The 25,611-nt window shown below is 43.4% G+C and overlaps 1 protein-coding gene and 1 long non-coding RNA gene across 2 annotated transcripts; both read left to right on the forward strand.

Moving 5' to 3' along the window:
* The first annotated feature begins 4,742 nt into the window (after positions 1–4,742).
* On the forward strand, positions 4,743–24,852 carry LOC136429181 (dipeptidase 1-like). Its single transcript, XM_066419056.1, has 12 exons — positions 4,743–7,138; positions 11,647–11,788; positions 12,666–12,798; positions 13,560–13,710; positions 15,136–15,202; positions 15,587–15,674; positions 16,515–16,607; positions 16,963–17,023; positions 17,278–17,423; positions 17,921–17,996; positions 22,369–22,510; positions 23,424–24,852. The coding sequence occupies exons 1-12, from the start codon at positions 6,918–6,920 to the stop codon at positions 23,520–23,522; spliced, it is 1,419 nt and encodes a 472-aa protein (XP_066275153.1). The 5' UTR covers positions 4,743–6,917; the 3' UTR covers positions 23,523–24,852.
* Positions 18,786–22,215, forward strand: LOC136429728 (uncharacterized). Its single transcript, XR_010754800.1, has 2 exons — positions 18,786–20,745; positions 20,918–22,215. It is a non-coding gene; the product is annotated as an uncharacterized lncRNA (long non-coding RNA).
* Positions 24,853–25,611: the final 759 nt, after the last annotated feature.

Genomic DNA, 25,611 nt, shown 5'->3' on the forward strand with positions numbered 1-25,611 from the left:
GCACTCTACCACAGGCACCCGTCAGTGTAAAACTCAAAGGGGGCCCTGCTATCGCCCTCTCCTCTGTGCTCAGGGAAAGGTGCACAGTTACAGGAAGCCCTCCTCCCATTTCTTTCGAGTTGAGGAAAAGACAAACAAGGAAAACATAGCTGTGAAATGATTTGTACTGCCTCTTTAAGGTTCAGAGGTCAATGACCTTCATTGACCTTTCAGAGGTCATTGACCTTCCTTGACCTCGCATCCAGCCTTGCGATTGGTGCAGTTACGAGTCAGTGTTCCAAAGTGGAAGCAGATTCGGCAAGTGGTCTGTTTCTGAATTCAAAAGCAGTTGAAGGAATGTACCAGGACCTTTTGTCCGATACCACAGGCTTGTGTACCAAGTTATAACACAACTCAGCAGTGTGGGGGTTAACCAGCACAGTTTTTAATGGATACAAATTGAATGTTTTATACTGAAAGAGAAACATGGTTTACATGAACTGGAAATTTCAACTTCCTTTAAGATTTACACTGACGTGTGCCGGAACTGTTTGTAGAAATGATTTCTTTTTTTAATGTTGCATGCAAATGAACAATCTCATTTGCATTCTGGAGTGAATAAGTGATAGGGCTGTATGATAACTAATAACTTACTAATACCCCCCGTATGGGAATGGTACAGTCTGTATGTGTCTGAACATGAGTACATATTGTCGGGCATGGGACGCTACCATTGCAAGTGTAAAGGGGGGAGAAAATGTGTTCTACTCTGCCAGGAAGAGTTACAAGTTTGTAGGTAGGAATTGTTACTGAATCATGCTGTTGTTTTTGCTGTAAATGAAGGACAAATTTCTCTGCTGACGTCGTTGACAGCAAAATGTTTCTGATGCTGTAGCTTAATAGTTAGCTGTATGTTTTGTTGAATATCAGAGACTGTGCATTGTACATTGAAGACACGTGGTTTGGAGGCGACTGTGGAATTGTTGCCACGTGAACTAGCAAAGCTTTTTTAGGGAACCCAGAAGTTGAGAGTCCAAGTCATGCCCATATCTGTATGACTCGGAACTCAGAAGAAATAGGACTTAATGTTGACTACGGAAACTTCTGGACAGTCTCAACTTCTAGCTAATATGTCTTAAGTTGTTACGCCACGTTTGTACACATGAAGAAAGTCATGTTTTCTGAAACCTGGTTGCCCCATTGGGCAGAATCTAGTCAAGCAAAGAACTGTGTGACATTTTTATGCTCCCAATTTAGTGTCCTTTCCTAGCTTGATATGCTACACCCAAGTATGGTGTCAATTGGAAATTAACTTTCAACTTCTGATTCAAAACTCATCGTCCAATGAAACACTTCCATAACCTGTCTACAGTTGATTGGTAACCATCTCGAATTTGATTGGCCACTGGAAAACAATGTCACCATGACAACCAAATGATCTGCTCTGATTGGTCCAATTCAAAATTGTACTAGAGCCACAGTTACAAGTGCAAAGTTTCAGGATGTTTGTGAAGGCCCTTTGAACACCTAATGTGTACTAGAGGATAAAAATGGCTTTGTCACTACATGTGTGTTGAAAAGTGGAGTTGTTGGCAAACATGAATGTTTGGGCTTCACCGCTGACATGGCAACCGACAATAACTGCATTTTGGAAATAGCCCCTCAAAATTCAACACCTGCAATGAAAGAAAGCTTGCCAGTTTGAAGTGTTAGATGCATATATTGGTCAACCGCAATCTGAACCTACATTTTGTGGCTAGTTTGCCAGAAGTTTTTGTTGAATTGCATTGTGTAGTTTTGTAAATAAGCATATTGACTGTCTCATTTTTGTGGAAAGCTAGAAGCAGAGAGCTTACAGAGATTTTGTGCAGGTGCCATGAAACAAACCTTTTCAGCATTGCTGCCTGTGGCTATGCAGGGTGGTCACCAGGGTGTTTTCACAGCATAGGGGTCAGGTACAGAGGGCCAACTTTGTATGGTGATACTACCGCGATAGACACACAGGGAGCACAAAAGGTTGCTTAGTAGAGGGATCCTTGTATATCCTCCCCTGGGAAATTGTAACATTTAGAACCTAAAGATACACTATTTCCTGCATTTTGAGGGTCAAATTTTGAGATGTTAAGTCCTTTGTCTCTACTACAGCTGTACTGTAAACCGAAATGTGTTTTTTTTTTCTTTAAATCAAATTTGCAAAGATTGACATGGTTCACCCTGGAAAGAAATACTTCCTATGCAGATTGAAAAGACAGCATAGGAGTCCAAATCACATCCTAGCAGGCCTCCATGCTCAAATGACCTGGTGACCACCCTGCTGCAAAAGTGTATACGTAGTACTGTCTGTGCGTCTGTAGGAAAGAGTTCCTTAGGGCACTGTCACACTTGTGCGTATATTCAAGTGCGCGTGAGTTGCGCATTAACATTTTTTTTGGTTTAAGTAAATTTTGCGGGGAGGAAGTTGTTTTCTACTTTGACCCATCGTTGTGCAGTCTGGTTATCAAACCAAAGAAATTACTTCTTCGGCTGCAAACTTAACCTAAACCAAAAACATGTTAAAAACGCGGCTAATGAGGGCTTGTGTATACGAACAAGTGTGACAGGGGCTTTACCTGTGTGGACTAGAAGTTGACAAAGATGTGAACACGGAATTTCTTCAGCAAAATGACATATTTGTCAAGTCATCATAACAGCAATGTAGTTACAGTGTTAGTCTGCAGTCCTGGAATAGACCGAAAGGAGTCGCTTTACTTATCGAGATTCGACTTCCGTCCAGTCTATTCCAGGGTGCCCCTATGGAAGACAGCTGTTATAGAATTAATCTGCAATGCTCATAAAGGTATGGTTTGCTTTTTCTGAGATGTACTGTCAGCTATCCTGGTCTGCTGTTGGTAGATAACTTCTGGTGTGTCACTAGCCGAATGAGTGCTACATATTAAGTGCAGTTCCCTACAATTGTTGCAAAAAAATGGCAAGTGTCCATGTTGAAAACTGTGATGCTGTAGTACGAGCGCCGCCTGACACGGGCGGACGGAACTGCACCTCGTAAGCTGGCGCTGCCCGTAATGAAATGTTGAATCATGTGCCAGAAAACTCCTTATAAGGAAGAAACTTTAAGAAATTAGCGAAAAGACTGTCGAGAGTTTAGGAATTTCTGCATAATTTGTAGTTACTGTACTTCCTCGGGAGCGTTAGGTCCTGCGGAATACGATGTTTATCGGTGTTTACGTTTTAACGATCATGTTTATTTTCGTGTACAGACTTGTCGACAGAAATTTTCTGTACATTTTGTATCATACATCAAAGAGGTTGTCATTTTCATGGGGATACTTGCGTCTGTTGTCTTTTGTCCATTTATAATAATTTTTATTTATTTATCTATTTATTTATTGGTTCAGCACGTGCATGCCAGGGTTGCCCAACTAGCCGGAGGCTATTACTAAGGGCGAACCCATGTGCGGTCATAGGACTGTAGGTTTTGGACCATCTCACACTGGGGCATACCCCTACTCTTTTTCGAAAGGTGTGGTGGGTTCTTTTACGTGCGCAGGGTGTGACTCTCCCCAAACACGGGACCTCCATTTAACGTCCTATCCGAGGGACGTCCCTAACCCTAGATGATCTAGGTACTCATTACCTTCGCCGAGAAGGTTATGCAGAGGGTAGCGTTTGTGTGTGTGTGTGTAATGTACAGCATAACTCGAGAAGGCTTGGATGGATTGTCTTGATATTTGGTAGGTAGGTAGGTCTTGATGAGACTAGGAAATGATTAGATTTTGGGTCCCCTAGCGGCTTGTTACGGTACTGCAGCGCAACTTCCTGTTCTGATATCTCGTGTTCTGGACATGCTATGAAACTGATTTTTGAGTGGTAGATAGCTCTATGGGCAGAGAGTAAATGGTATGGGTTTGGGCCCCCTAGCGGCTTTTTTGGAACTGCAGGAGCAGGTTTTGGTTAAGACTTTGAAAGGGAATAACTCAAGAAGGGCTTGATGGATGGTCATGAATTTTGGTAAGTAGATAGCTTGAGTGATGACGTACATGATTAGATACTTATTATGTAAATCATTATCTAATTTGCATAATTAATGAGGAAAGTTTATACAGCCGCCAAATTCCATGGTAGGACACTCAAACATGTGACATATGTAACTGAAGAAGAGAGAAATATTAATAGATATCAATTATGCAAATGAAGACCTCATTTGCATAATTAATGAGAAAATACTATAACTCAAGATGGGCTAAATGGATGTTAATGATTTCTGGTATGTAGATAGCTTACGTGATGCTTTGTCTGATTGGACGAGAATTATGCAAATCAGATTCTAATTTGCATAATTAATGAGACAATTTTAAAAACCCGCTGTGTTCCATGATATGACTATTGAAATATGTGACATTTGTTACTGAGGACTTTTGATAGATAAAAGATATGCAAATGTAGGCCTAATTTGCATAATTAATAAGAAACTACTATAGTTCCATACAGGTAAATGATGCCAATTTCATACTTGTGTCATTTGGAAGTTATGTGAATGTGAACATCGTTGAATCAAATTATGCTAATAAGGACCTCATTTGCATAATTCATGTTACTTTGTTAGCATAACCTTCTTTGTTAAGCTCATACTTTTGTTTTTTGGGTGAAGAAGATCAACTGGTATGATTTATAATTGATGAGAAACACTCCTGATATGTCAGTCAAAAAGGTTAAAATCATTTGGCGAAGGTATGAGGTCGTGGAACTCTAGTTTACACCTGAGTTAAGTGAGGAAAGTCGTGTTAAGTGCCTTTCCCAATGGCACAACGTCAGGGCGCGTATCCAGACATGTCTGGGGGCAGCCCGGATTCGAACTCGGGTCCCCTTGTTTGACAGTCGAATGTTCTATCCATTACGCCACACGACGCCACATTATGATAATGGTTAACGTTCATTGGTCAGAAATTACACGTGCAATGGCAGCCAGTGTTGAATTGTTGCAGGGTTTACAATCACATAATACACAACAGATTCATATTTGCTCCAGACTTGCACTTTGTGGAACTGTCGCAAGGGTCTGGGCGGCTGCCATTTGGCGCCAGCAGGTGACCTCAATACGACCTTCCCCAACCGAAGTTAGGTACCCATTCACACCAGGGTGGAGTGAGGAAAGTCGTGTAAAGTGCCTTTCATGAGTTTTGTTCATGAGAGTGATTACTCCATGTTGATTTGATTATACAGATGACATTCTGCGGGATCCAAAACTAATGCGAGCGTGAGCGAATAAAAAAAAAGTTGCCTTCATTATGAAATCTACGTGGTCAGGAATGATGAACAAAACTAAACACACAAAGTATGGTTTACATAATAGATTCTTAATTTTTGTTCTTTCACATCTTCTTTGACATTGGAATTGACTTTGGCTACGATTACAGTAGTATCAGATTTCCGAAATTTTCTACAGCATATATTTGCTCATTTTGCAGCTTCTTTACGTGATTAACAGTATGGTCGATTTTTTTTCTTTTTAAAACAGACGAAAATTTATTCGCGCGGGGATGTTATCCATATAATCAAATCAACATGGCCTTAGGATTGGGTTCGAAACCACGTCAGCAGAACGTGTCTTCACTGGCGCGTACGTAGGTCGTGTGCGCGTATATAAGATCGATGGAGGAAAAGACAACAAAACACACTAGGTGTAGAAAAATATTTGTTTCTATCTATGAAATTCGTTGAGCGCGCTGTCAAAAGTTTTTGATCGCAGCAAGGTCACAAACTGGTGGAATGGGGGTATCAGGTAACACAATGCGACATGTACTTTACCCATTGGAGCGTGAATTGTAGTCATTTAAGGACGTGTCCGGTAATGGCCTAGCATTTGTGTAACCTCCCGCGGCCAGAGCTTGTTTTGCTCAGGCCATTCATGATCTGTCTGTTAGCTGTCAGAAGGGCGGTAGAATAACAAATTCAACTTCTGCAGTCTACACGCACAGTAAAAGGAGCTTTTCAATGCCTGTATGCTCTGGACAAATATCAAGAACGTCTGAGCTTTCTTCGGTCACAAACTTGTTTTAACCTCCATGAAAACATGAAGGTATTGTTTTGGGCGTGTCTGTGGGCTTGTCTATGTCTGTCTCTGTGTGAATGTTTCCAGATATTTGTGGTCAGAATAAATCTAGAACCTCTGGATGGATTGTGATGACATTTGGTGTGTGGGCAGGTAATGGAGGACGAAGGTCAAGGTCGATTTTGGGCCCACTGGTATGTGACCTTGGTACTGCAGCAGAACTTCCATTTTTCTAGTCTTTTGACCTGGGCGTGCTATGGTCTTCATTTATTTTGTTGGCAGAGAGATTTTATCATAGAGAGAAATGATGTGTGTTTGGGCCACCTATCAGCTTGCTCTTGAACTGCGGGAGCGTTTTTAAAATCTTCAATACTTTGAATGCCAAAGAGTGTGGTAACATCTTGTTTTGTCTCTGGACATGGTCTACGTTAAACGTTGTTGTATACGGCCAAGGCCAAGTTTTCCCGAGTCTCCCAAGAATGTGAGAAAGAACAGAAATTAAGAAGTTCTAGTTTTTACTAATCAACATTTGGTACCCGGCCATGTTCTGTAAGTTCAGTCATTTATAAAATCCAACCCTCTTGACTACTTAGATTTCATGAAGACAACTTTTTTGGGGGTTCAACTTTTCCCCCACCCTTGCATCAATTTTGCAAAGTCCATCGGATGTCTGCATATACTAGTATTCAAATTCAATCAGTCTGGTCTATCCGTAGAAAAAAGTTGACGCGCGAATTGTACCCTCACAGTAAGTTACAAATCGGGACATTCAGTGTGCACCCCTTTGAACTGTAGTGGTTGCGCCCCGAAAAATCAGATTGTCCTGGATTGAACTGGGGTACCAAACGCTTTCCTGACAGCTTGCCAAGTGACATCCCGTTGTTCGAAGATGGCCGACCAAACTTCAAGTACGCCCGCAAGTCAAGACTCCCCGACCGCTTCCCTGAGCAAGACTCGCATTTTGCTCGCCGTCTTTGCGGTGCTGGCCCTAGCGGGACTTGCGGCGGCCATTGCGGTGCCACTAGCGAACAAGGCCCGAGCGAGGCGACAGGAGGAGACGCCGATGGAACAGGCGAGGCGGATTCTACAGGAGGTCCCTATGGTGGACGGGTAAGGCAACCGTTAACGTTATAGTGTATATATAGCTTATAGTACAGTATATACTTTCATCAGTTTGGTAGAGAATAGGATATTGGAGTTTTTGTTTTGCGCAACCAGTAAAGCTGTGAAGCAGTACTCCAGTTAGAAGCTATGAAAAACGGGTGTCTGACAGACACCGAAACGTCAGCAGGTGAGATTTACTGGTTGTCTAAAAAGAAGAAAACTTCAATACCCTGTTATAGTATATAGTTAAACCAAGAAGACAACCCGATAAGATCTGGTCTATGTGGGCAGGTAGTCACCGTGTAGACAGGATTCGTAATGCTTGTGTCAGGTACGAAAGAGCCACGAAGATGTGGTCGCATTAGCCAGGTGGTCCTTTTGTAGAGGTGGTCACTTGTACAGGTTTAATCGTACACTAAACCCACACAAAACGTTTGGAAGTTGACCTCAGTTGATCTCTGTTGTTACTGTCAGCTGTTTGTGTTGGTTTGAAGGTCAAGATGGCGTCAAGGTTGAATGCCAATGACCTACACTGGCTGGGTGCCCCGTTAACTCTTAATTCAGGACGTCCAAGGACGATTTACGCTTCTCATAGCTTCAGGCGCTTTCTTTGGCACAGCTTGCCTGTGTGTTACGCAAATCATAATTCTTACTTCAGCGAGGACTTTAAATGCTCTAAGATTAGAGCAATTCGTACGACTGACTAAGCTTCAAACGCCTAATTGCTCTTTATAGGAAAATGCATACATGCTCTACATTGCGTTAAGGATATCGTAAGGTGCCCAGTATAAAGAAAACAAACCAAAGGCATTTTGCAACTGGAACCTCGATTGTGTGATTGTGTGAGCCGTTAACACTGTTGTGAAAATAACGGGATTTGATTTGGTGCCCGCGTACCTCTCTGAAATCGCCATACTCTTAATCCTGTTCCATTCGGCCAGGGTTGGTGTTAGGGTAAGGGTTTAGGGTTTCGTATAGGTTAGGGATGGGATAATGTTAGGGGTAATGTTAGGGTTAGGGTTTCGGGCCGAGTTGAGTTGGTAACTAGGGCCGAAGCGTCCAACATCCTAGATACACCTACTTTAGCTGGAACCATTCATTGTACATTGTTTCGGACATTGTCATTGATATATTGCATTGTCACGTCCAGAGAACTTGTAAGTGACGATGAACCACTCGGAACTCGCCCAATTTGGAAATAAAAATGTGGATTTGCCGAACTTATACAGTAGTAGCCAGTCATCTACTAGCGGTGAGATGTTTGGTTAGTGCAGTAACAACACATTCTGTATATGGTCATGAGAATGTTTACCTTTGTTACTTCCCAGGTAGATTCAATTGGTAGGATTGGGTTCTTCGCTTGAACAAACGTACGCGTAACTGAATATCACTGGCTTGACGCGTTCCACAATAGACTCGCCCAGACCGAGAACGTTCTCTGTCAAGACATTTTGTTCAAGACGGACCACGCACTGTTTAATCTCAAAGCAGATGCGTGGGGGCCTAGTTCAGTTTTGCATGTTTCTTAGACTTACGCGTGCCTCCAGTGGTGCACCTTTGGAACATACAGAGAGAGAGAAAAACACTGTCAGAAAGGCGCACATACAAACAAACAAACAATACCGCAAAGGACGTGCAAAACCAGTAACGTTACATCAAACGTACTCACATTCTTGTTGTCATTTGAAAAAGGTGGAAATCAGTAATTAGCTTCAGCTAGGGCCGTCCCTCTGACAGGACGTTAAATGGGGGTCCCGTGTTTGTTTGAAGAGAGCCACACCTTGAGGACGTACAAGAACCCGCCATACTTATCGAAAAGTTCAGGGGTCCTTCCCGGTGTGAGTGGATCAAACCTCACAGTCTGGTCCGGGTTGACATCTTGAAAAGGTAAAAGTCATCTGACAGTCGGACCTGTTATGTCTATCCTTCCACAAATGTGGTAAACCTGAATGAATAGATAAACAAATGAATGAACAGTTAACATTTCACCATTATAATAATAAGTTATTGCCCGTAGGCTTATTGCAAGTACACGTAACATGAAAGGACGGACAGACAATATATAAGAATACAGCATGTGACCATAAGGCTGTATCAATAAAACTATATATATCTATTCATTCAAGCCACAAACTTACAAGCGCAGGGAAAGGCTCGCGCCTCCCTGTATTCCAGGTCAGGTGACGAGGTTAGTGTAGGATGTTATCCCTGCATTGTGTCACGGCCACAGCTTTTACTGGGGGACAGCGGATCAAGGAGAAACAACAATCTTTCATAGTTATCACCATTCAGCCTCGTGAGACACTATATGATGACGTTTTACACAGGATTGTAGGCCAGGGGACAAGGTCGGGCCCTGTGGTTATAGGGTTGTTGACCTAAAATCTAAAGGTTCTGGGACAGAATCCCTGGTATGCCCTTAAAAAAGCGAAGCCACTTCACACCTAGCTATTTCTTCACACGAATTAGGTGAAAATAAGTAACTAGCTTCTATTAGGGACATCACACTTATCGAAAAGAGTATGGGTACTTCCCGGAGTGAGTGGATCAAACCCTACAGTCCGGTCTCCAGGTTAACATCTAATGGGTAGGTGATGGTCACCCATTTTTTCAATCCTTTCATATATCTGGTAAATCTCAAGAAATCAACTTAGTTCTAAGAGTTTTCCTTTGCTCAGGAGAGAGGGAATTGTTCGATGGCCTGTCTGTATCAGTATCTTTTTCTTCTTCTCGAGTCACCAATATATATAGTCACTGTATCTATATAGTCGGCATAACCGCCATTCGGCGTAACACACCAACTTCGCAGGCACACGGCGTGGCAGCAGCTGGTTATATTACACCGAACGGTCTGTAACACCTAGTCTTTGCATATCTGACTGCAACCGTTCTTTAAAGCTACTTATGAGCTTAGTGAAGATGCTCCTACAGTACTTGATGACAACGAGTTCCATTCTTCTATGGTTCTCGGAAAATACGAATTTCACGGCCTAGTGGTCATTCTCCAAGCAGAGGTTTCTGTCGAGAGGGCCAGGAGTGTCCCCGATTTTTAACGTTTCTCCCTAGAGGCAGACAAACGTTAAAATCGCGGCCGCTCCTTGTCTTCACGACCGAAACCTCTGCTTGGAGAATACTAGTGGTTTAGTACTTGTCTAGTCGTTGGGGTGTACGCGTTTTACGTGGCCGGAGGTCCCGCGTTTTCAGAGAGCCACATATCGAGCGGTTTAATGAAGAAATCACAGTGCTTATCGATAAGAGTAGGGTTTCACCCCGAGTAAACCTGACCAAATTCTTTGGGGATTACAAACATTCACAATCTCTCCTGTGATTTAAATAGTATGGCATAGTTTGTATTGTCTAATGCCTTGTTACCTTTGCCAAGAAGGTTATGTTTCGCACAACGTTCCACTGCACGAAATGGCCTCGTATCCCGGCGTATACGTACAGGGATTCCTCCGGAAATATTCCATATCCCGGTGCGGATTTAGCGTATCCGTTAGTTATAACGGATATGCTAAATCCGCACCGGGATATGGAATATTTCCGGAGGAATCCCTGTACGTATACGCCGGGATACGAGGCCATTTCGTGCAGTGTTCGTGTGTGTGTGTGTGTGCGTGTGTGTGTGTGTGTCTGTGTGTGTGTCTGTGTGTGTCTGTGTGTGTGTGTCTGTGCGTGTGTGTGTCTGTCTGTGTGTGTGTGTGTGTGTCTGTGTACACGATAACTCAAGAATGCCTGTATATGTCTAGATTGTCTTCATATTTGGTAGGTGGGTAGGTCTTGGTGAGACCTCGAAATGATTAGATTTTGGAGCCCCTAGCGACTTTTTATGGTACTGCGGAAGAACTTCCTGTTTTGATATCTCGTGTTATGAACATGCTATGGTCAAGAATTTTAGTTGGTAGATAGCACTTGTGCTCGGAAAGAAGTGACATAAGTTTAGTTCTGGAATTGCAATGGCGCTTTTGTCAAAAGAGGATAATTGAAGAAAGGAATGGCGGTTTTGGTATGTAGGTGGTGATGCAAAGATGTACACGTAGAAGTACAAATTATGCAAAATAGGAGGTCATTTTCATTATTAATGAGAAAATTCTATCATAGCAGTTTTTTTCAACGTGGGGTCGTGTGGCGCAACGGCAGAGCGTTTGGCTCAGAACAAAGTGGTCCCGGGTTCGAATTCTGTCATGTCACCGATCTTGTGCCCTTGGGAAAGGCACTTAACACGACTTTCCTCACTCCACCCAGGTGTAAATGGGTACCTGACTTCGGTTGGGTACCTGACTTCGGCTGACTTCGTATTGAGGTCACCTGGTGGCGCCGAATGGCAGCCGCCCAAACCCTTGCGACAGTTCCACAAAATGCAAGTGTGGAGCAAATATGTATCTGTTCTATATAATGTGGTTCTTGTAAACCCTGCAGCAATTCAGCACTAAAAGGCTGCTATTGGGGGTGATTTCTGGCCAATAAAAAACATTATTTTTTCAACGTATCTATTGTTTCTTTGTTCATCAAAGGCACAACAACCTTCCTTCGCGCCTGCGCATGGACGCCAACCAGCTCCTCCAGACGGTTGACCTCAGACAGGACCTGAGGGTCGTCTATGACGTCACCGAGAACGACATTCCGCGCCTCCGCCAAGGGCTGTCCTCGGCACACGTGAGTAGCGCCGGTGATTGGATCAGTCAAAAAAATCATCCGGTAGCGACTGTTTATTAGTGGCATATCACCGGTGGAGGGAATTCATCTGTTGGAAACACTACGCACATAATGACGTTTGAAAGAAAGCGAAGTGATGTAAGCTTCCATAAGTTGCCCAAAGACTTCAAGAAGCTATACATTTGTCCTAGCATCGTGTTTATCAAAAAGAAGCACACAGCAAGGCATGTTGAGTGTTGCTAATACTTATGAAGGGTAGTCTCCAGTACATATCCCTTCCTACTGGCCCACTAGCAGTCACATGTGTGGGCATGAAATTTCTCTAAATCGTGGAGGGGCAGAAGTTGAAAGCAATGAATCACCTACAGTAAACATGCTTTTGGGTTAAAAGTTTTGAAAATTCAACTCATTTTACTTGCCCTTTAACCAACACGTCGGCAGAACGTAATACGTATACGGTACTTAGCCTGCTATTCAAACCTATCATAACTGCCGAATCTCTTTTGTTCTCTTAGGTCAACGTTGCATTGCAGTAACAGCTGTTGCATAATTCATTAGTCTGGGTGCCATCCTATTTCTACTGGGGCTCCTACATTCGCTACCCTAAAAAAATAGGGTAGCGAATGTAGGAGCCCCGGTAGAATGTAGGAGCCCTGGTAGAAATAGGATGGCACCCAGGCTATAGTATATGTCTTTGGACACAACTAAATAAACCTATATACGAGATATTAGCCTTAAATACGCGAACACGACCTTAAACGCTTACGTTCTGCCGACGTGCTACTTTAACCCACCAACATGGTGAGCGGCTGAATGACGTCATGATCACGTGAGTGCAAGTCTCTTCCCTGATGACGTCATTTTTACTGTCCTACAGATGTGGGCCGCCAAGATGACGTGTGACTCGCAGTACCGTGACGCCGTGCGGCGCGGGTTCACGCAAGTAGACCTGATTAAGCGGATGGTGCGCATGTACCCGGCCGACTTCATGCTGGTCACGGAGGCTGACGGTGGGTACTTTCTAGACATTCGAAAAACGTTACGTCTACGTCTACGTTTGTTCTCGTCGTCCTTTGCCAGGCCCGGTGTGAGGCCAAATTTCTGCCCCTGTCAAATAAATGCTCCAACACTGCTAGGGGGTTTCCAGTATCTACAGTTTCCACCAGCTACTAAGAAAAGCATTATGCTTCACCTCAATTGAGGATGACTGTTTTACTTTACATTTACTTTCCGGTGTACCTGGGGTGAGATAAGCGTGCCACACTCTTGTGACGTGGTAATTTTCAAGCAGGAGTCTGATCGAGATTTGGTTCTGTGACGATCTGCTGAACTTCTTTTTGTTACATCCCATACGCATCCCATTCGGATGACCGGTGTACCTTTGAAAAATGTCAAAATCTACATGGCATTAACTATCTCTATATAGATATATGTAAATACTATACTTTTGAGACCGCATCTGTAAGCAGCGGCACCTACAGATGCAGTGCAAAGTTAACCGGTCAGAATTGCCGTGAGGGAGGCGACATACGGTTCCAAGGTCGTGTACAAAGAATCTTTTTATTCAGTGACTTACCTAGCCTGGAGTCCAGCCTTGTTAACTTTGGTCCGCCGCAAACAGGCAGGCTATCTAGCGGATCTTGGGCGGCGGGCCAAGGCTAACAAGGCCGGACTCCAGGCTATGACTTACCGACCTGATGAAACTATTCACGGATGTAAGGATAGTTCCTGAAAAAAAAATTCACTTCATAATTCTTGATGAAATTCGCAGGAATAATGGAGGCATTTGAGCAGAACAAGATCGGCAGCATCATCACGCTGGAGTCCGGCCACGCCATCGACAGCAGCCTGGCGCTACTGCGCATGTTCTATGACCTCGGCGTGCGCGGCCTGACCTTGACCTGGCAGTGTTCGACTCCGTGGTACGTTCATAAGGTCAAACTACACAAACGATAGTTTTGAGAAGCCACGATTTTTGTTGATGTTGTTCAATGCCTTTCTTTCCCCCTTTTTTTTAGTAACCGCCAAAGATTAAAGTTAAGACTATCACACACACACACCAGAATATAAACTTAATGAACTTTCTGCGGACTCTACGGCCTTTCTCATAAAATCTTCAGACATGTGACCTTATAGTTCCGTGACGTCACTACTGCGTCAAAGATACCTGGGAGTCTATTTAAAGACTTAACTGAGATATCTTGTTACAACAAACATGTGCTAGCTTATGCTGATATTAATGTGTCCTGGTTACCATACCATCGTTTGTTCTTTGATTTATCTACGATGCTCGGAGTGTTGCCCGCCCACCCAGTTCATCAACCCACGCCGGAATTTTCACAGTGTTGGTTTCAATTACTTCGCTCATCAAGGGATGACAGTGATAAGAAAGGCCGGTGTCCCAGCGATTTCGCACCCCCCTGATTTTGAACCCCCGGTTCGAAATCACTAGCGATCTTGCACCCCCCAGCTAGTGATCTCGCACCCCCTCCTCGAACCCCCCTAGGGTTTTTGAACCCCAAAAAATATTTCGAAAGGTGCTCTGTCTGTGCCGCAATTATATTTAAAACTGCATTTTAATACAATAAAGCCATAGTTTAACGTGTTAATCGAGAGTATTACAAGTTGCTGCGTCTGACAGAACAAACATCTAAGACTCTGGGAACCCATGCCCTGGACTAATGTAACGCTACTAGTATTTCAGCACAGCGCGATGATGGTGACTCTCTGTGCACGATGATTCGTTGTAATATTCTTCCTTGGTGCCATGAGGAATGTACGATTAGTTCATAGTTTTATTTCAGTGTTCATAATTGATTTTTTGAATTATTCTAGAGACTTGAATAACATTTTAGCATACAAAATTTTATCACATATTGATCGGATGCGAGTGTTAGATAGGGTTAGAAGAAAATTATTGAAGCCTGGTCCCGTCGGAAAAATGAAATAACAACCAAAACCACGCATGAAGTAACGTTCATTTACTATTATTCGGGGGGTGCAAATCCACTAGTGATTTCGAACTGGGGGTTCAAATTCACGGGGGATGCGAGATCCCTGTGACACCGGCTGGCAAGATAGCTGTCAGAAAAAGCCTTACGCTCAGCAGGACTGGGGCCGGTATAACAACCCTAATGCTCAGGCCGGTGCCCACTGGGGGTGTAGTCCCGGCCGGGCCCCGAAGCCCACAAATCTAAGCATAGCCATAGGCCTAAGCATAGGCCGGTCTGTGGTTACCAGACTAGTATAAAAACGTCTCCACTTACTTCCACCTTGGGCATTCATTTCTGGTCTCTTCGTCAAGCTTTCTTAATCGTTGCCATAAACTTCTTCCGTTGTTTCTTCAGGGCAGACTACGACGGAGAGACGCGAAACCCGAACCCTCCACATAACGGCTTAACAGATTTCGGCAAGGTAACGGTACACTTACACTATAGCTTATAGACACAAAGTAAAGTAAAGTAAAGTAAAGATTCACTTCGAAAACGAGACCTCTGCGATATAAAAAAAATCTAAAGGCCTGTTGTAAATGTTGTCAAGTATCTGATTGGTTAGTTCATCTAAATGACTTTGCACATCCGAATTCCCAGCGCACTCCCCCTAATTTCTTTAAGATCCGCTTTTTGATCTATTTAACAAGTAGGTACTAGGCACTGTATGTCTAGCTTGGTATCCAAAGCAATTGTAGCTGATGCCGAGTCTCTTTTGTAGTAAGAAAAGCACTCGGCAGCTATAATAGGTTTGGATACCAGGCGTCTGTGCGTTTTATATTATATTTCTATATCTGTTTGTTTACAGCTGGTTGTCAAGGAGATGAACCGGTTGGGGATGATCGTTGACCTGTCGCACGTGTCGGACAAGGTCATGCACGACGCACTGGACATCAGTGAGGAACCCTTATCTTATTTCCTATGTTGATTTGATTATATGGATGACATCCGCAAGCGCATCACTTTATGTCCATTTCCCAGAAAAATGAACTTTTCTGCCATACTGTAAATCATGCAAAGCACGCTCGCTCGGGCCTAACTTTCGAAAAGCTACTAAAGCATCACTGCTGACCTCTTACCTCCAGACCCGGCCTGCCACATCGACTTGATTTACGGCATATGGTTTGGATTTCACGCTCGGTTTTGTATATATTGTTATTTTGGTTACTTTTTGTTCATTAGCTTATGTTATCTCCTTGTTTATGTTATTGGGTCCATTTATGTTGTTCTGTACAGGGCACTCCTGTAAAGCAGTGTGGTTAGCACTGAGAGCTCCCTACCCTGTTCAAAGAAAACAGAAATAAATGAATAAATAAACAAATAAACATCAGTTTTAGGGTTCGAGAGCATGTCATCCAAATAATCAAATCAACAAGGCCTAATCGAAAAAGAGAACACAATGTAGCACTGGCCAGAACAAATATGAACACAACTATGTAAAACGCATGTCAAGTATAGACGGCAGAAGAAGTAACGCTTTTTATGTATGTATACAGTCTATACTGTGTTTATCTTCTCTGTGGTCAGAACCTAGCCTGGGTGCCGTTCTGATACGTTTACCGCGGCTCCTATACACAACTCTCAGGATGGCACTCATGCTATAGCTAGTCGGCTTAGAGGCTTGCACTTAAGGATGTCACTACACTGGATAAATGGATAAATTGTCATACATTCACGTTGATGACTACCACTTTTGCATTTGACACTGCTGAACCATAACGTTACTGTCATTTCAGGCGAGGCACCCCTTCACTTCAGCCACTCCGGTGCGTACTCCATCTGTAACACGACCCGGAACGTCAAGGATGAGGTGCTGCTCAAAATGGTGGGTAAGCTGCGATCTTAAAGCAGACGCAAGGATCAGGATCAGTCTCGATGTTTTGAACCTTTGTACTCTTTTCTAGTATTGTTTTTTTTAACGAGGAGGCGAACCTTTCAGAACGAGTACAATTATAATGGAGAAGAGTTCTATTGTTGCAAAACCAGGCGTAGAGGACCGAGAATGAGCTGGATTCCTACATATACAATCTTAGAAATTAGGCATTTTTCTCCTCTAAGTTTCACTTACTTAGTTGAAAGCGCGTATGAAATGCGTAAGAAGTTGAAGAGGCCCGTTAGAGCTTGGAGTTTGTATGGGAAACAATACTAGTAACGTTCATGGTTCAATATTTGCGCATCCCGCAGTACTGCTTCCAGCAAAAGTTCCATGGACCACATCGGACAAGCAGATCCGAATATGGCGATCGTACATTAGTATGAATCCTGGGACCCAGCTTTATTCGGTTCCACTACAATCGTTACTGTCGTGTGGACTGTTCCCGAAGAAAGCTGGATCTCAGACCAAGATGGTCGGTGTATCACTAATGTAGCTTCCTGGTGCTTCAATCAGTTTTGCCATTGTCAGCAATGACGTAGCTTTTGAAGCAAGACATTTTACGTTGTCACAAAAGCGTCAAAGTTGCTGAGGATTCGAAAATGTAGGATAAAACTTCCTTGAAGTATGCTAAAAAAGGTTTTTGAAATGTTTTCTCCATATTTACTACAGAAAGAGAAGGACGGCATCCTGATGATCCCCTTCATTGACGACTTTATCGGCTGTCGCTCCAACACTGACACGGACAGGGTGCAGCTCAGCGAGGTCGCAGGTCAAAAATACTAATATATGTACTATATTAACATAATTATATTATTACAGAAAGAGAAGGACGGAATCCTGATGATCCCCTTCATTGATGGCTTTATCGGCTGCCGCGCAAACACCGACACGGACAGGGTGCAGCTGGGCGAGGTCGCAGGTCAGAAGTACTAATACTACACGATGGGTGACTGGATAGGGTGCTGATGTTATTCAGGATCAAGGCTCACTATTGTGTCACAAACTCAAAGGCTTCTGTATTGATGAATTCAAATCCATGTACATTAAGGCGTCAGAACGGTTTCACATTTAGTCGTTGATGTCACTTGGAATGTTACAAGTTTACGTTTCTTTTGGATATGCATATACATTCCGCAAAATGTAATTATGTCAGCATCATGACATCAACATACTACATATACTACAGAATCGACAAGAAAATATCTTTACACAATGAAATTTATTTTTAGCACCGATGTGTTTCTTCTCCACCCCCTCCATTCACAGATCACTTCGACCACGTCAGGAACCTGATTGGTGCAGACTACTTGGGTATCGGCTCGGGGTTCGACTGCTGTACAAGGTAACCATAGCAACGTACCATAGAACTATGTCAGGGATCTGATTGGTAGAAACGGATCATCTAGACTGTTCTGCAACAGTACCGCGGCAACGTAGCATTATGACACGACTTCCATCCCTTTGCATCAAAAGCGTTCGCGATCGAGGAAACATCAAATTGCACCCAACCCTTCATCAGAATTACTTATTATTACTTTCCTACTTTTTAGCAATATACTCATTTTGCAGCTGCTTTGTACGATTTACAGTATGGTCGATTTTTTTTATTTTTGGAAACGAACGAAAACTGATGCGCATGCGCGTGTGGATGCCATCCACATTAATGGAATCAACATGCCCTGACAAGTATGAACTGTCTCGTTTGTTTCTGTAGAGACCTTTTCGCAGGAAGTATCTATTTATCCGAACTTTAAAACCAGTGATGGCATTACGTCAATACTATTACTGGCTGTGTCACTCACCCGGCATACACACTACTAGAACTGGTCACAGTCCTTAGGACTGAACGTAAGTCGTGGTGCACTGTTTATGGTACTGCATGCTCGAAATGAGCTAGGGGATTTTTTCCTGGTACAATGAACCTGTAAATAATGCCATAGCATCTTAAGATAAAGTATCCAAGGTCTGCCCTGTCATGACCACTGGAAGAAAATAGCTCTTCAGTGAGCTAAACTGGTTCGAGATCACTTTCATTTCTTTCTTTTTTAATACTCTATTCTATTCAATCAGAGACCTGTTCGCGGAGGATCTTGAGGACGCCTCCACGTGCCTTGTATGCATTAGTGTACACTGCACGAAATGGCCACGTATCCTGACGGATCCGACGTATCCGGAATCGGGCCTCATGGCGTTCCCGAGCGAATCCGGAAAAATCCCAGTTCACTGCTCGGATACTGAAGTGCCCGCAGATCCGACCAATTCCGACGCCGTATTCTTCTGGATTCGTGATGCGCCTCGGATACCCGAAGATATTTGCGCGGATCCCTCGTTTTTTGATATTTGGAATGTTCGGATTGTTTGTATGTCGGTAGTTGCTTCGGATCCTGACGAATAGATACACACGGCACGGCATGATATCATTTCCTGACGAATCCAGCAGATCCGGAATTGCGCATCATAGCAGATACGGAACGTTTCCGATTGGATCCGATGCACCTCAGATCAGACAATTCCGGCGCCGTATACGTCTGGATCCTTCATACGTTTCGGGTACAGATACGGAACGTTTCCGAGCAAATTCAGACAATTACCAGGTACACCTCAGATCCGGCAATTCCGACGCCGTATACGTCTGGATCCGTGATGCGCGTCGGATACCTGAGGATATTTGCGCGGATCCTTCGTTTCTAGATATTTGTCAATATGGCAGAGATGTTCGGATTGTTTGTCGGTAGTTGCTTCGGATCCTGACCAACAAATACACACTGCACGGCACGCGGCATGATCTCAGATCCTGACGAATCCAACAGATCCGGAATTGCGCATCATAGCAGATACGGAACGTTTCCGATTGGATCCGATGCACCTCAGATCCGACAATTCCCGCGCCGTATACGTCTGGATCCTTCATATGTTTCGGGTACAGATACGGAACGTTTCCGAGCAAATTCGGACAAATACCAGGAACACCTCAGATCCAGCAATTCTGATGCCGTATACGTCTGGATACGTTTCGGGTACAGATAAAATATCTACTCGGATCTATCATTTTTTTATGTATTTGCCAATATGTTAGAAGTTCAGATTTGCCAATATGTTAGAAGTCATGAGCTGTCTCGGATCCTGACGTGTACGGAACACGGATTCGTGTCGGATATCCAAATTACCCACAAGACACTTCTGGGCGCGACAAACGTTAACGGTTTTCTTTCGGTTAACAGCACAGACAAGAACGGCGTTTCGTCACCTTCTGTGCTTGACATGGCATCGCCAGAGTCTACCATGGTCGACCAGTGATTTTTGAGTGACTTGAGAGTCGAAGGGAATTCGGTGTAAACTCAAACGCACGGAATTGCGACGTTGTCTTCTTCGTGCATGCAATATTCGTCGCCCCCCTCCCCCCTTGTAAACGCTGGTAGGGAGTTGATTCATCATTTTGAGGGACTGCCCTTTGGTAAGTACAAATTGAAAAATTCCCGTTTCTAACTAGTTTTGACGTCAGTTATCCTCCTATTGTGGCTTGACATATCATCGCATTCGCATGACCATAAGAATTCTCCAGCCGACCTGCCCTTTTACGGCGTTAGGATCTAGGAAATTTAAAATTTCAATTTGTTCATTCTTGCCAATGGTCATCAGACATGTGTGTCTGGTTAACGTTTCAGATACAAAATAGCAAGCAGTGGAGGGAAAGATAATTAAAGATATGGAAGGGAAGAAAATGTCATAAGTATTTGTCCCACAAAGATCCCACAGTTTGTGGATAGTGAACTAGAACTTATAAGGAGGCAGTAGTGTGCCTCAGTGATTATTTCATTCAGTTATAGCTGTGCATGTTTGATCAATATCATATTCAAGTTATAGATGTAAGTTTTACGTAGTCAATTCAACGATGCCCAGATTCATTTTTTTACACATGCGAGTATGTGATATGTTTAATATTTGTCATTGTTTCCATTTATATATATATATCCAGTACAGCATCGGCAGATACTTCCTTCACAAATGCAGCACATATTGTGAGGACCTTGGCTGGGAACAAAGCAATCAACTGTCAGATGCTCAGCTGCTGAGTACCTCAGGCTCCTTTGGTAAGTCCATCATCGGTACACTTCAATGTTAGCTGAGAGAGGCATGATGGATATCCATTGTCCCGTGTTTTTTGTAGCTGCTGTGATGAAACGAAGCCCATGTCAAGATCATGTGACATGTTCCTTAAATACGTGAATTGATATTTATTCATCATTTGGTTTTATCATATAGGAACTGGTTCATCACAAGATGGACTCCAAGCTGAGTCCAACATGCAGATACAGAAGAAATCAGCCTTGCCTGTCCCTTACCAAGAGTGCATGGAAGAAGTGAACTCAGATGTAGTCAGAGAATGGGGAGAGGACGATTATACACATGCAGTTCCACGGCATATGCTACTTACGTTTAAAATGTGGCGTGTCATCATGGGAGTTCTTCAGACAGTATAATGTTACTTTCTATTTTCAACCTCTGTATTTGAAACAATTGTATCTGATGGCTTTTAGACGAAGAGCTGGCCACAAATAAGGCTTTTATTACTTTAGTGGAATATTTAGAACATGTAGATGATTTTGGTCCAAGGGCACTATACAGTAGTAAATATTACCACAATGTTGTGATGGTGTTAATTGTAATACATTTCATAATTTTTCAGAACATTGTGCTTGCACAACCCCAATTTACCGACATTAACCTGCATATGCAGTGGTGCTTTGAGTATGTGGATGTCCCTCAGCCTGTCTCAAATGAAATGGATCATTTAGCCACATAGTACTTCCGTATTGTATTGTATTTGATAGTTTTTGAACTTAGAAATACATTATGTTGAGATATGAAATGATACATATGTTACATACAGGCTTTCCCAAACTTCCTGTCATTCAAAATGATGTTTTGGGTATAGTTAAATTAGGAATGGAAGCACTTAGTCGGATCCGTTACGGATTCGTTGTTTTGTCCACCTGTATCCGTCAGTATTCACCATTTTCTTCAAAATACAGAAAAATCCCTGTACGCATCCGTCAGGATCTGTGGCATTTCCGTACAGTGTACGGCTCCGTATTCGTCGAAAATCCCTTACTTTCGGATTCTTCAGGAAATATTCCATATACCGGTGCGGAAATAGTCGGATACGTTACACGAATCCGTATGTATCCGTCAGTATCCGCCAAAAATACAGAAAAATTCCTGTTCGTATCCGTCAGGATCGGTGGCATTTCCGTACAGTGTACGGCTCCGTATTCGTCGAAAATCCCTTACTTTCGGATTCTTCAGGAAATATTCCATATACCGGTGCGGAAATAGTCGGATACCTTACACGAATCCGCATGTATCCGTCAGTATCCGACAAAAATACAGAAAAATTCCTGTTCGTATCCGTCAGGATCGGTGGCATTTCCGTACAGTGTACGGCTCCGTATTCGTCGAAAATCCCTTACTTTCGGATTCTTCAGGAAATATTCCATATACCGGTGCGGAAATAGTCGGATACCTTACACGAATCCGCATGTATCCGTCAGTATCCGTCAGTATCCGACAAAAATACAGAAAAATCCCGGTACGTATACGCCGGGAAACGAGGCCATTTCGTGCAGTGGTATATCGCCGTAAAGCCAAGCATCGAAGGATGATACGTATCTGATCATGAACTTAGTAATGACGTTGTGCGTTTGTTTTTGCAGAGACCTGTTCGCCGAGGGTCTTGAGGACGCCTCCACGTACCCTGCCCTGTTCGCGGAGCTGCTGCGGCGCGGCTGGACGGAGGAGGAGCTGCAGAAGGTCGCCGGGCTGAACCTCATCCGGGTCTGGAGACAGGTGGAGGCGGTACGGAACTATTCTATTTCTACCTTCGCCAGAAGACACACACACACGCGCGCGCTCAAATACACACACACACGCATATACACACACGAGCGCGCTCACACACACGCTGCAGAAGGTCGCCGGGCTGAACCTCATCCGGGTCTGGAGACAGGTGGAGGCGGTACGGAACAATCTTGTTTTTACCTTCGCCAGAAGACACACACACGCGTGCGCACGCACGCACGCGCACACATACACATACACACACACACACACACACACACACACGCGCGCGCGCACACACACACACGCGCACACATACACATACACACACACACACGCACACACACACGCAGACACACTGCAGAAGGTCGCCGGGCTGAACCTCATCAGGGTCTGGAGACAGGTTGAGGCGGTAGGAACGATTTTATTTTTACCTTCGCCAGAAGACACACACACGCGCACACACACACACACACGCACACACACGCATATACACACACACGCTGCAGAAGGTCGCCGGGCTGAACCTCATCAGGGTCTGGAGACAGGTGGAGGCGGTAGGAACGATTTTATTTGTACCTTCGCCAGAAGACACACACACGCGCACACACACACGCGCACACACACACACACGCGCGCGCGTCTGCGCACACACACACACAGACGCACTCACACAGACACACCACACACACGCACGCACGCACACACACACACACACACACACACACACACACACACACACACACGCACACATACACGCACACACAAACATACACGCATACGTACACGTAAGTACATGGCGTACACGTGTACGCACACTCAAACACACCGTGACACACAGCGTGCACTGACCAGCCAAAACTTAATACTCTCACATGATGTGTCAAGCGCCGTTTTCACAGCCCTTTCATCTCATTTGATCCAAACTCAGGTGCGAGACCGTCTGGCGGCCGAGGGCATGACGGAGATAGAAGACCTGATTCCCGAAGAGGACACGGTGGACGACACATGCCGAACCTGGGTCGACTAATGCCGAGCAGTGCCGCACCCGGGTCGACTAAAGCCGAGCAATACCGAACATGTCAGTAGACTAGCCGAGATTTGCCGAACGTTTTAGTAGACTAGCCGAGAAGTACCGAACATGGGTCGACTAGTGCCGAGAGGTGCCGAACATTTCAGTAGACTGGCCGAGAAGTGTCGAACATCAAAAAGTAGCCTACCCGACATTTGCCGAACAGTAGAAAATCCGCTATTTCCCGAATGTGGATAGACCTAGTAGATTGGCCGAGATTTGTATAAACTTTAAGTAGACTAGACGGGATTTGTCGAACATTTAAGTAGACTAGCCGAGATTTCCCGAATGTGGATAGACTCGTGTTAACTATCCAAGATCCGAACTCAGGGACATCAGACTATCAGAGATTCTGAGAAATTGTGTAGAATACATAACCAATATTTGCCTACCTAGACTAGCGAACATGTGCCCAAGTTAGGTTTCCTAGCCCTGAGGAAATACTTTTGATATTATCATTAACGTTTCTTTCCAAACAACTGAGGGACCAGGGTGTAAGGACAAACATGCAACATTTCATTGTAAGTTGGAAATGACGGGAACATTTTATCAAACATATGTGTGCGCTATCAATAGTGTTTTCTCCAAGCGCTTAAGCAGATGTTGAGTTACACATTATCATATATGAATTACACATATCAAAGCATCATGTAACTTAGGAGCAAATTCTACAATAACAGCCTTCTTTGATAAGATGAGATTTTTATGCTTTAAACAACTTGTTTTTGTCTAGGTCTGTGTCTTCGCACCTATTAATCAAGATCCCTTTGATGAATTTGTCAGAAAGTTGACATGTCGGTAGTTAAAGAGGGTATCAAACACCTTAGCCACACCGCAAACACCATAATTACTTAACGGAGAATTGTGTCCTACGGACTCTAGAGGGTTTGTCCATTTTGCCCAGAGCTAATTGAAGACGAATATCACTTTTTGATTGTATGCCCGAAATAGTCTGATATACGTAATTCACTATACACAAGGCTGTCATCTTATTTACCGGAATTTACCTCAATGGACTAGAATAGCAATTTGAAGTACATATTAACATGCAACAACCCCTGCATTGTATACATAGGAAAAAATATCAAAGAATGCCTAGACGTTAGAAATTCTTCCAATGATCGTAAAAGCTCATTATCCCATACTATACACTCTTGTATCATGTAGATTAGCATTATAGAGCTGTAGTTATGTCAGTAGATGCCATACTTTGTACCTTGTACAATTATTGTACAATAAAAGTATGCATCTTGTGTTACTATCTTTGTTACGTGCATTACGTGAATGTTGTTATTTGCAGTGTTAAGATACGTTATCAACTTGACTGCAGTGCCACATTGTCCCTGTCTTTGTAACAACGATAATTCAAACACATATAACATTTACTGCAGGAAATCTATGAATGCGTAAATTAACGCAAAAACATGGCTACTTGTTGCGTGACGAACACGGAAATTATCAGACAAACAAAAAACATGTTTTTCTTCCATGGGTGCATGTATAAAGTAATGCAATAAAGATTATAGTTTTACAAATATGACAAGTAGAACGTCTTTAAAGGTTGTTTTGGAACCCCTCCTTTGATAAATTATGCAACAAACAAACAAACAATGAAAACGATTACGTGTCGATGTGATTTGTCTCGCCCGAGAAACGTGTAATGTTTGCTACCCACTCGATATGAATTTCTTTCATCCTTGGGTTATAAATCTCTTTCGTTAAGGCTATATTTCATATTGTGTTTTGGACCCCGCTTGGTGTAGGGCGTGTATTTTTCGCTGTCCAGAAACCTGAAAAGTCGCACCATGCAGGGAGGGCAACAGCAGTCCCAAACTGGTGACACAGATAAATCATTATCATCTTGTTTATCATCTTTGCTATGTTAATGTTGTTCCTTGCTTGTGGCAGTGGTCAAATAAGTTACTAACTTGAATGCAGTGTCACATTGTCCCTGTTTTTGTAACAAGGATGATTCAAACATATAAAATTTATTGCAGAAAATCTATAAATGTTTGCATCAAGGCAAAAACATGGCTACCTGTTGCGT

The sequence above is a fragment of the Branchiostoma lanceolatum genome, chromosome 3 (genome assembly GCF_035083965.1).
Source record: "Branchiostoma lanceolatum isolate klBraLanc5 chromosome 3, klBraLanc5.hap2, whole genome shotgun sequence".
Taxonomy (NCBI): domain Eukaryota; kingdom Metazoa; phylum Chordata; class Leptocardii; order Amphioxiformes; family Branchiostomatidae; genus Branchiostoma; species Branchiostoma lanceolatum.